The following is a 12,953-nucleotide window of genomic DNA, read 5'->3' on the forward strand; positions in this document are numbered from 1 at the left end:
ATGGCAGACTAAGGTTTGAGTATAATACAGTAGAACTAAGATGCTGCTACTGTTAGCAAAGATAACACCCACGGCAAGGACTTCAGGTGTCACAAATTGTAAGTTGTCACACATCACTGTTTAGACAAAGTGCTTTATAACTGGCTTTACAATATTCTTTACCTTTATCTAATTCACAGAATGGGCTAGTTGAAGCAATTACTAGCTGCATCAAACCATGATTTGCTATCTCAAAAGGTGACATCAATTATCTGCTCAGTCTTCTGTCTAAACAACCATCAGGATTGCTTTTGTACAGTGCAACTCATAAGCTTTTATTCCCTTTGCTTAATTTTTAAATTTTTAGTTCTTCATTGCCTACAACATGAAGTCCTTAGCTTGACATTTATGGGACTTTCCAGCTATATATTCCATCATTCTCCAACACTTGTCATATATTTGAAAACACCAATTACTTCCAATTCCTTAAGTGTGTTCCACACCACTGTATATATTGTTCACCTCATCTAGAATGCCCTTCTCCTACTTTCTGCCTGGTGTACTCGGCCATTAAGGCCCCAGGTCAAGGCTGACTTCCAAGTGAGGCTTTCTCTGACTTCCAAAGACAGGGTTAATCCCTCTCATCTCTGGGTCCTCTTAGCACTATGAGTATACTTCTCTCTCTTCATTTATCACACTGCATTTTAGTTCTTTGTTTACATGCCAATCTCTTATTGGGCTTTAAACGCTTTGAAGGCCAGGTCCCCCTAGACCAGTGGTTCTTATCGAGCAGCCATATCCTAGAGTGCATTTTGGAAGTTTGCGGGGGCATTTCTTGTTTCAATGATGACTGGGGCTAGGGGGGCTACATAACTTGCAATGGGTAGGACAAAGCATTATTCCAAAATGTGAATGACTTTCAAATGTTCCACTGGGCAGTGATGCAGGTAATCAAACTGTTTATGTAATGATCTGGACCTAGGACTTAATTCTGTTGTATATATGAACACAACGTTAATATACTCTGACTTTTCTATGAGTTAAACTGCTACGTAAATTAAAGGAATATTATTTAATTTATTTGTTTATTTGGAAATTTACCAAGAGTTCTTCACTTTGGCACTGCCACTGGATCATAACTAACGGCACTGTCCCTTGCCATTTTTTTTTTTTGCAGTACACGGGCCTCTCACTGTTGTGGCCTCTCCCGTTGCGGAGCACAGGCTCTGGACGCGCAGGCTCAGTGGCCATGGCTCACGGGCCCAGCCGCTCCGCGGCATGTGGGATCTTCCTGGACCAGGGCACGAACCCGTGTCCCCTGCATCTCAGGACTCTCAACCACTGCGCCACCAGGGAAGCCCCCTTGCCATTTTGGAATTGCCAATATAACATGCCTGCACCAGACTGCATTTGAAGCTGTGACTTCCCATACAAGCACCTGCCTATTTCTTTATATCCTTTAATATAGTTGTGCCCAAGAATTTACATATTAAAATAAACAGTTTATTATAAATGAATCTCTTTTTATGTTTCATGTAGTTCAGTATCTACTTCACTGGATTGCTTTGAGGCTTAAACTAATTTGAGTTAATTATATAAGGTATATAGAGCAGCACCTGGCACATAGAAAATGCTACCATATTGTGCTGACGTTATTACTACAGAAAAGTTGTTGAATATTCATTGACAAATATTTTAAATTATATTTGGAATATGTATTTAAGAAATCCTGTGACTTTACTTCTAGGTTTTATATTATAATAATCTGAACCATTTGAGTGTGACTACATGATCCCAAGATGTTATAGAATGTGCTTCAATATTTCTTTTTGTCTAGGGGACTAAAGTGAGATATAATTCTCTTTGTGATCAATTTGCCCTGAATGATTCACACTCTGTTGTGGTCTTCCTGGGGAGCAATAACACAAATAGACAACTTTGGGTTTGGTCTTTGCCTATAAAACAGTTTTTCTATGTGCAAGGCTAACAGGTCCAGAGGGAGAACTGTGACCATTAATCTCACTAATACTGCTATACTTAATAATTTTGTCATTGTCTTTTGTAAGACAAAGATAGTTACAATGTGAATGAAGTTGACAATATCTGACTCATTGACTATGTCATTTTTAGCCACTACTCATTTTAAGAACAGCCTTACTCTCTTTCAGGTTGTTAACAACAGTATTTACCGTGGACAACAGTAGTTATGAGGACAACAGTAGTTGCCGTGTTTTGAGCACTGTGCTAGGCACTTCACATATATTATTTCTAACCCTTACAAATAGATGAACATTACAGAGGAGGAAATTGTACTTGGAAGGGTTATATAACTTGTCCAAGGCCATACATGTAAGAAGTGTTGATGCTGACTGAGATCAAATTCCAAAACCTGAGCTCATTCTTTCATACCACTCTGCTTCCCCAGATAAAATCCAGGAGACTTCATACTAGAATCCATTATTGAAGGACGAAGATCCTTTCGCTAAACTGGGACTTGAATGTTTCCTTCCGTTAAGTCAATCTGAACCCACTTGAGCATGGCTAAATATTCCCAAGGTATTACAGAAATCATTTCAATCTTTCTTTCTGTCTAGGCCATAGAATATAAGACAGAAGCACATTCTATCTTATTCTTTTGGAATCTGGACACACATTGAGAGAAGGAAGTTTTCAGAGGATTATCTGAACATTCACTAGAAGGCTGACTCTCTGGCCAGGCTTCTTTGGGCTGTTTTAGAAATGATAATATAAAATAATTCTATGCACACTGAGCAGTACTTGGTGCCTAGTTTTTTGGTTTTTTTCTTCATAAGGCACAGACCCAAAGGGAGAAACTAGAAAATGAGCTGCGGGAGGCTTTCTATCCTCCACATTTGAGAGGACCTACTGTCAGAGGCCCCCTGTGGCAGAGCTCTCCAGCTTGGGTATTCTGGCCAGTGTGCCTCAAAATGGCCCACCACTGTGCTGAGATGCCAGCCCCTCAGCTCTCAGGTGATGGAGGCTCTGAAGGTGGACACAGGTAATCACCTCCAACCAGCCTCAGTCACTTTACTTCAGAGTAACACAGACACATAATCAGCTCCTACGAAACTGTGAACTTTCTCTGAAAAATGTTGGGAAACACTGATTGACAGAATTCACAGCATGATGTAATCAGGTTTATAAATGTACAAAGAGTTGGGCAATAACAAGAATAATAAATTTTTATAGGTACAGCAACATTAAAGAAGCGTATCAATTTAGCACAATTTATGTGACAATGTATTTCTTTCTTCTGCTCACCCAATGTTATTATCCTCTAGACGCTGTACTTAACCTTGTTCTAAGCTTTCCTTTAGGATAGATTGTAAATAATTTAATCTCTTTGAAATTATAATTTTTCTGTTCTTCAAGTGTGTTTTAAAAACTGCTACCGAGTGAGAGAGTGGCATGGACATATATACACTACCAAATGTAAAATAGATAGCTAGTGGGAAGCAGCCGCATAGCATAGGGAAATCAGCTTGTTGCTTTGTGACCACCTAGAGGGGTGGGATAGGGAGGGTGGGAGGGAGAGAGACGCAAGAGGGAAGAGATATGGGAACATATGTATATGTATAACTGATTTACTTTGTTATAAAGCAGAAACTAACACACCATTGTAAAGCAATTATACTCCAATAAAGATGTTAAAAAAAAAAACTGATACCAACCCACTTCCCCTTATTAGCATTGCAAATATTGAACTACATATACCCATTTCGGTGCTTACCAAAGATACTAATGAAAATAAGTATGTGTACCTAAATATATGTTTCTATATGTCTGTAAATATAAAACTAGAACAATGAGAGTGATTTTATTTCAGAGTTTACGTGAGTATTTTTCTCTCGAAGTGCTTACCTTGGGGACTATACACTTTCCCCAATGATGCTGGACTCATTAGAATAGAATGTCAAAATTGTAGGATACTTTGGAGACTGTTTGGGCTAATTTTCCCATTTTACGCATATGGAGGCTGAGAGTGATGTATCCATGGTCATACAGTTAATAAAGAAAGAATCAGGATAGAAACCTACTTCTCCTAATTCCCAGCCAAGTTATTCCTAATTAAAAAATGTTATGGGATCTTCCATACATTTCAATATGTATCTTGTAAAAGGCCTATAAACTTTAATTTTTACTCATATCTATCAAATTATATGCATACACATCATTTCCTGAGTTTGTTAACCAGAGCTTTCCAACCAAAATGGATCCAGAGTCCAAGGGGTTTACAGTGTAGCCAAGATAGTGATTTCTTCTGCCCTCATTGTGGCCTAAGCACCCAGGATGGTCACTTTCAAGTGAGAAGCTCCATCCATTTACTGCTACACGTTATAAATATTATCATTATTTTTTAAAATTATAATTAATGAGTCAATTTATTGCAGGGGCTCAATTTAAAAAATGTACAAAATCACTGCCTTTCTTCTATACTTATCATAGCTATTTAAAACTGTAATTCTTTTTTTTTTTTTTTGCTTATTTGGATTTGCAGACTTTTAGGTAATTGCTATTTATTACTTGAGTAATAAAAAAGCAGTGGATAATGAGAAAAATGAGAAAAAGTCACTGGTTTTAAGCAATTTGATTATGTTGTAAATCATGCCTTTTTCTACATGTTTCTTATTATCATTTGCTATTTTTGTCATGACACAGGAAAGGTGAGGAAACACTGCTTTATACTAATTTTTAGCACTGCTCTTTTTATCCTGATTCCAACCTTTGTATATGTGACCAATAAATTAAGCTGCACATGTTTTGCTTTATCATTGATCTAAGATTTGTAAGAATACCTAGTAATTGTGTATGTTGCTTGGGCACAGATACATTCTAGGGTTCCTTCAGAAAGTATGATTTTAGTAAATTAAAAGTTGAATGAAGGAGGGGAGTTCCCTCTGAGGTAACCTCCAAGAACAACAATACAGATTAATGCAATAATTTTCACAGCAGTGAGGGTTCTCTCTTCAATATTAAAACCACATTATACATTCTCTATAGTTATACATCACTAGAGTGGCAGGCAGAATCCTAAGATGGCCCCTGTGACCTCCACCTCCTGGTATCCACACCTTTGTACAATCCTTGAGTGTGGAGAAACCTGTAACTTGCTTCTAACCAATAGAATACAGCAAAGGTGAGGGATATTGCTACATAGTTATGCACTGTTATAGGCAAAAGTGGAGGGGTGTTGCTGCAGATGTAACTAAGGTCCCTACTCAGTTGACTTTAAGTTAACAAAAAGGGATAGTACACTGCGGGGCTTGACTTGATCAGGTGAACCTCTTAAAAGAGTGTCTAGAAGGGATATAAGCAAGAGACTGTCTCTCTCCATGGCTGGCTGTGAAGAAGCAAGCTGCCATAACTTCTACAGTCACACAGAGATATTCTTCCAACAACCTGAGGGAGCTTAGAAGTGGAACCTTCCCTAAGTGAGCCTCTAGCTGAGAAAGCAAGTCCAGCTGACAACTTGATTTCAGACTTGTGAGACCCTGAGCAGAAAACCCAACTAAACCATGCCTGGACTCTTGACCCACAGAAACTGGAATAATAAATGCATGTTGTTTTGAACCACTGAGTTTGTAATAATTTCTTACACAGCAATAGAAAACTAATACATATAAATGTAAAGTAGGGCTCCTGAAAGCATGAAGCTTTGTGCCTCAGGAAGTACAGCCCAAATCTCACCTGCACTTCCATGTCAGCTGGCTCCTCCAACAGATGTAGCAGTTGTTGCTTCTCTTGAGATAGCTGTTCTGCAAGTTTCTCCTGTGCAGCCAGGCTCTGACTCAGTTCTTCAATTCTTCTGGAGCAAAGAAAAAGTAAGAACAATTATGGCCATGGTACTATTGCTACCTTTATTTTTCAGCCCACTCCAAAGATAGCATGGTCCAGTACAGTAAGTTTTTACCTTTTGAGTCATTGAACTCTTTGAAACTTTTCTTCAGTAAGCCATGTGTTCTCTGCCCCAGTCCCCAAATATATACACAAACGATTTTTTGCTTACATTGTCACAGGTTCAGAGACCTCTTGAAGCCAATCCATGGATCTATAGAGCATAGATATAAAATTCTTGGAATAGGGGCCATAAGTTGTAGAGTTTTTTAAATTGTTATTGTTGTTCCATTCAAAAAACAATTATTAGGTAACTGTTATGTATATAACTCAATGCACACTACCAAGTACTGGGAATATAAAGTTGGAAAACACACAACCTCTGCTGTATAGAAACTTAAGTTCTTTTGGTGTGTGTGCCAAGAGTTTGGGAAATGGGGAGGCACAGCTATATCAACAGATAGAATATAATAAGTGCTACCACACCAGAGGTGTATACCAAATAGTACACTGAGTGTTGCCATGGAGCTACAGGAGGAAAGATAAAGAAGCAATTCATTTGACTTGGAGGAGTCTGGGGGGAAGCTCAGGAGAAGAGATTGTGAAGACTGGGTTATTTTCCAGGCTCAGAAGGAGGAGCTTAAATGAAGGAATGAAGGCATGAAGATATGAGACATATGCGGAAGCATCACTGGAAAGGAAAAGGGCGAAAGGCTGGTGGGAAGAGACAATGGCTGGAGAAGAGACTGGAAATTCAGACTAGAATTCAGTTGTCAAAGACTATGTGTGCTGTGCTGATGTATATAAACCACAGGTTCAACTCGACAGTTATTCATCACCTACTACGTGCAGGGCATATCTTGCTGTTTCTCTGTGTGTAAGTCTTTGAGCACTAGAGATACCTGTCCTAGGAAATGTGCTGGTACTAGATGAAATGATTCCGATTGTGCTTATCAATCCTGTGTATGTAAGATAGTGATAGCACCTTGGCAGGAAAATAATTTGGCAGAAGGTGAAGGGTATCAGAAAGTCAAGTAGGAATCTCTTAAATTAAGGTATGAGGATTAGCTAAGATTTGGGGATCAGAAAGAACTTTAAAAACTTTATACAAATGCAAGCTATAATGATAATTATGATGATGAATGTGGACTCCATATCAACTTCCCCACAGTATCTGTGCTAGAATGTCTCTACTTTTCTCAAGTTCATACCTCATTCATCCCTTTGACGCTCAGTCTCTACAGATAATCTAGTCTCCTACTTTACAAAGCTATTCAAGGCCATCTGATATGAACTCCCTCAATTAACTTGTCAGGTATGCATTTGTTTCTTTTTTCTTTTTTTGGTTTGACAAGCATTTATTGGACTGAGACAGTCTCAGGGAACGTAGCAGGGAAGATCTGAAGAAAATACAACACCACACAGAGAACTGTACACTAATGGATGTGCATATGAAACAAAACAATAGGGCTTTCCTGGTGGCGCAGTGGTTGAGAGTCCGCCTTCCAATGCAGGGGACACGGGTTCGAGTCCTGGTCTGGGAAGATCCCACATGCCACGGAGCAACTAGTCCTGTGAGCCACAATTACTGAGCCTGCGCGTCTGGAGCCTGTGCTCCGCAACAAGAGACGCTGCGATAGTGAGAGGCCCGCGCATCGCGATGAGGAGTGGCCCCCGCTTGCCACAACTGAGAAAGCCCTTGCACAGAAACGAAGAGCCAACACAGCCATTAAAAAAAAAAAAAAAAAGCAAAATTCCTTTAAAAAAAAGAAAAAACAATATAAAGACTTAATTCTGCTGTCACAAAAGCCTTCACAGAAGTAACCATTGATGCCTTAGTGAGTTCTGAAGAATGAATTAGGAGCTCACCAGGAAGGGAAAACACACGTTTCCCACAGAAGGAAGAGGATGAGCAAACTTCTGGGGACCTGACATAGCACAGTATGCTTCTGGAGGCGCTGTGCCTTTAGGGTTTTGATTCCAGCAATGCCTGAAGCCATGTTACATAACTCTCTAAATGCCAATTTCTTCATTTATAAAGTATAATAATCCCTATCTCATGGGATTGTTAACTTTATGAGAGAATTAAACTTTATGGGAGAATTAAACAAGAATGTAAAGTACTCAGCTCAGCTGTACAGCAAGAGCCCAACAAACCTTAGTCATCATTATTATTACTAGTCTGGCATCAGTGATATATGAAGGGGTCATGGTAGGGATGAGTCTGGGGGAAATCAGGGGTCAAATCATAACAGGCTTTATGGGCTTCCCTGGTGGCGCAGTGGTTGAGAGTCCGCCTGCCGATGCAGGGGACACGGGTTCGTGTCCCGGTCCGGGAAGATCCCACATGCCGCGGAGCGGCTGGGCCCGTGAGCCATGGCCGCTGAGCCTGCGCGTCCGGAGCCTGTGCTCCGCAGCGGGAGAGGCCACAACAGTGAGAGGCCCGTGTACCGAAAAAAAAAAAAAATCATAACAGGCTTTGATGGCCACACTAAGAACAGATTTTATCTCCTAAAGATTTTGGAGAACTTTCTAAATTGCTCTGCAATAATATGATCAGATTTGTGTCTCAAAAAGATCACATTGGTCACTGTGCGTACCTTGTGTGTTTTTCACCTATTCAGTTAAAAACCACTTAAGGCTTTTTATGCCACCATAGTATCATGCATTGAAGAGGCTAAATTATTTGTCAGTTTCATATTGTTGAATTTCCCACTTCAAAGCTGCTCTGAATTGTTAGATTGGGATGAAATGCAGAGGGTAGAACCAGAAGTAAAGAGAGCAGTTAGGAAGTTGCTGCAGTAACCAAGACACAGTGGTGGCCTCAACAAATGCCCACTTACTTTATGAGAAAATTCAAGTTCCTTACTATATACAAAGCCAGCACAATCAGACCCCCTATTCCCAATACAGCTTATCTCTCATTAGTCCTCCCCAGACCCTCTGCTCTGGTTACATAGCACTAATTACACATCTTGAAATATGCCCTTCCCTGTATCTCCCCTCAATGGTGTCTCCTCCTGTACAGGACATTCCCCCATGCCACTCACCTCCTACACTCTTTCTTCTAACTCCTATTCACTCATCAAAACTCACCTCAGATTTCACCTCCTTCAGGACACTTTCAATGGCACCTTGCTCTTTTAGTCTGGAATAGATGACAATTCTATACGCCCCAGAGCATCCCATGTTACTTCTATCAGAGAACTTATTAAAATTGTGTAACGTGTGTCTTGATGACAGGAAGTGGGTCTTTCATCTCTGTAACCTGAGTGCTTAGCCCAGTGTCTGGCATATAGCTGGTGCTCAGTAAATGTGAATAAGTGAATCCATGTCTCTTGTTTGCTACCATTTGACCATTGTTCTACTTATACCTACTTAAGTCTCCTGATTGCCAACTAGTCAGTTCTGTTAAAGACCATTAAAGACACAGCCCTAAAAAGAGATTTCTTTACTTGCGGGAACCATAAAGTCTTGGTAATGGTGAAGGTCCACCATAAGTCATTCAAAGGGAACAGTGCAGCTGCTATATACTCACACAGGCTTGAGAACAGGCAAAAGAAAATGGCAAATAGAGCACCAAAAGCACCTACTTGTCCCTTTGGGCCAGGGCCTCAGTGTATTGGTTGGGCTTGACCCGGTTTCCTGGTACATCTTCCCTGTCCTTGGTGACCCCCTTCAGTTTCTCTGAGAGCTCCAGGTTACACTCTTTCTCTGCTTCCACCAGAGCCGCCATCCGTGCAGCTTCATTTTTTGCTAGCCTGTATTCCTGCAAAAAGAGCGAGAAAAGAACAAAACCTGAAAGGCTGCAAACATGGGTACTTTAGGGAGGGAAAAGGTGAATGCCAGGAGGCAGAGCAGTCGGAAAAGAGGTAAAAGGGGACCCCTAGCCGTGGATACTCACCTCCTGCAGAAGCTGGATCTTATTCTCCAGGAGCTCGTAAACATGCTCCGTCTCCTGCTGTCTCTCCTCAAACTGGCGCCGGAGCTCAGCTTCATTATGGCTGTTGAGATTCTCCACATCAGTGCTAAAACCAGAGCAATGGCCAGTCAGAGCCAGTCATATAATTTAGCAAGTGGGCCCATTAAGGCTGTTTCAGTAATTCAGAGTCCCATTGATGAGAATAAAAATGAAGTATTTTTTTTCTCTGCAATTACTTGTGGAACTGCTCTTTCCAACTTTTCAGATAATCTTTTAGGAACTCTGATTTGTGTTGCTTGTCAATCAGAATATACCTGACTCCCTAGAGGCTTGCTTCATTACTGCTATAGCTTCAAGAGAAGAATCTTGCTTATGAAAGGCAGACAGTCATCAGATGGTTTAGAACTCAGCATCCATGTTCACCATCATCTGTCCCCGGACTTTCCCATTAAGACTGCTCTCCCAGAGTGCTTTGCTAGTTCCCTGCTTGTCTTGCTATTTGAATTTAGAGTGTTCCTTCCATTTAGGTTGCTGGAATAGAATATCTATTTGGACAGCCACAGAAATGCTTTTCTCCTTTACAGCCAGCCAGTAACCTGTAGACTGTCCTGAATCTGGGCTACCTACCCAGAGTTCTATCCAGTTTTCCCACAGTCCCATGCAGAAAGCAGACGTTTAATCTATGGAAGCTCAGGGTTCTGGTCCAGCTCTGCTTCTCTGATGTCCTTAGGAATGAATGCCCAGGCGCTAGCATGAAGCGGGTAAGGTGTCACCAGCTTATTTATAGCTAACAACAGCTGCCTCTGGATGTCTGAGGATTAGAAATTTGGGGGCAGTATCAGGTGTTGAATGATCTTAATTCCGGTTTGTTTTTATTCTTGTTTTAAGCTGTTTGTTGAGAACCATGGACAGTCTTCTTGTTCTCAGGGCAGAGAACGATATTGAACCTTCATAGGCTCATGATAAATCAAATACTACTGCTCTATCCAAGCCCAGTAGTATTTTAATATTTGGCCCAGAAGGTTGTGCCCACGGTGACCAAATGGAACTTCCCTAAAGATTATAGAATTCCTTGCTCGATACTGGACACTACTCAGCACTGTCCCAGAGACTATATTTATCTTGAGTTCCCATGTCATTATGTAGCCTTTTGGTGGTAGAAGGGTCTTTGTTGTACAAGGGACACAAGTCAAGAGAATAACCTAAGACCCTTAAATAGACCTCAGGAATCATCAACTTTGACTCCATATTCTTTGATAAATGCAATAGACAACAGCTAACTACAGTGTCTTGAGATTGGAAGTTATACATTTTCTGAGTAAGTCAGCCAGGAATGCCTGATTTAATAGGCTACAGCTGTTGTGAAGGCAGAAGCGCCTTGGACATGATGCCAGAAGATATGGGCTCTGCCACTCATTTGAGAAGACTTTAACACTCTGTACCTTAGTTTTCTCATTGCTAAAAATAGGGTAATGCCTCCTAATTAAAAACTGAAACGACATAATTTTTTTTAAAAAGCACTACACGAATCTCAAAACTTGTAACTCAATTGTTATTATAAATTTTCCTAAAATCTATTAGTTCACTTAATGCCTTAGTAAGTATTGAGTAATTCCAGCATACTGCGTATGGTTGAGTCTGGTTTGAGTATTCTGATGTTGCTGGACTATCATTCTAAGCATCAAGAAATACTGTGGAGATAGAAGGAACGCCAGATCAGATTGGATGTGTCCTGATTCTAGGATATAATCTGAAAATTATTTTTAGTAACAACTTCAATAGTACTTGTCATTTAAAACTAAGGGTTTTTTAATTATAAAAACTGTAAATTATAAAAGTAACCATCTTAACAATACAGAAGGTATAGAAAGAAAAAAAATTGAAGTCTTCTCCCCATCACAAACTCTACTCTCACTCCCCTGATACACGCAATGTTAAAGAGTTTGGTATGTAACCCTGCAGTTTTTTTCTATTCATATTCAAGCAAACACATGTACACATAGATTGTCTTTACCCAAAGGGGCTTATATGCTAAATATCATGCAGCACTTTTCCCCCTTACTTAGTCTATCAGGGACTTCCCACCAGGATAATAATATAGAGCTAATTCATTCCTTTTAATGACTACATAATATTCCACAGTATGTTTATATCAAAATGTTTTCAACCATTGCCCTATTGATGTATAGTTGTTCCTAGTTTTTTTTTTTTTGCCATTACAAATAATGATGCAGTTAATATCCTTATACATTTATCCTTTCATACTCTTGCTTTTATTTATAAGGAATAGATTCCTTTTAGGAATTATTTGATCAAGGGAAGTGCTAATTTTTTATTTTGATAGGTAGTACCACATTCCAAAAATGTTATCACGATTCACACTCTCACCAGCACTATATGAGGGTGCCCATTTCCGCCAAACTCTATGTCAGCCCTGGATGTTATTACTGTTATTACTGTAGATTACTGACTGGGAAGTTTATAAGCTTAGGTCTGATGAATTTACCAATCTATGTCAACATCTCTCAGACTTATTGGAGCCCAAGGAAAGAAAAGCACATTGTTTCAGTTTCTTAACTGGATGCAGCATTCAAACGCCAGAGTTAAGGAATTTGGTTCCAAATCTACTGCTCTCAGTTAATGAGCCAGACTGGAAAGGACCAAGAGCTCAACTAGTTCAAACTGCAACTCACCATGTTTTATCCAGATGCTGTTTCTTGTCCTGGAGTTCTCGTTTCAGGCTCTCTACTTCAACCTTCAACTCGATGTTCTGAAAAGTACACAGGCATTAATCGTCATTAACTGCCACAGACCCTCTATCAGACAGAGAAAGACAAATATGATATCACTTTTATGTAGACTCTAAAATATGATACAAATGAAATTATTTACAAAACAGAAACAGACTCACAGACGCAGAAAACTTATGCTTACCAAAGGGGAAAGGCGGGGGGGGAGGAGAGAAAAATTGAGTATGGGATTAACAAATACACACTACTGTATATAAAATAAACAACAAGGATTTACTGTATAGCACAGGGAACTATATTCAATATCTTGTAATAACCTGTAATGGAAAGGAATCTGAAAAAGAATATATATATATTCTATATATATATATATATATATATATATATATATATACACACCTGAATCACTTTATACCTGAAACTTATGCAATATTGTAAATCAACTA

General features: G+C 39.7%; 1 protein-coding gene across 4 annotated transcripts in view; it reads right to left on the reverse strand.

Annotated features, from left to right (window-relative positions):
* The window catches only part of PDE4DIP (phosphodiesterase 4D interacting protein), a 230,620-nt gene that overhangs the window by 109,256 nt on the left and 108,411 nt on the right, over positions 1-12,953 (reverse strand). For all 4 annotated transcript variants that reach the window (XM_089916999.1, XM_089916997.1, XM_089917001.1 and 1 more), the window contains exons 5-8: positions 12,451-12,527; positions 9,740-9,863; positions 9,429-9,604; positions 5,689-5,806 (exon numbers count right to left, since the gene is read on the reverse strand). In XM_089916999.1, coding sequence (XP_089773125.1) covers positions 5,689-5,806; positions 9,429-9,604; positions 9,740-9,863; positions 12,451-12,527 — 495 coding nt within the window. The remainder of the gene's footprint in view (positions 1-5,688; positions 5,807-9,428; positions 9,605-9,739; positions 9,864-12,450; positions 12,528-12,953) is intronic.

This window comes from Delphinapterus leucas, chromosome 1, assembly GCF_059928025.1.
Source record: "Delphinapterus leucas isolate spDelLeu-1000000601 "Yukka" chromosome 1, BTC_Dleu_Yukka2, whole genome shotgun sequence".
Taxonomy (NCBI): Eukaryota; Metazoa; Chordata; class Mammalia; order Artiodactyla; family Monodontidae; genus Delphinapterus; species Delphinapterus leucas.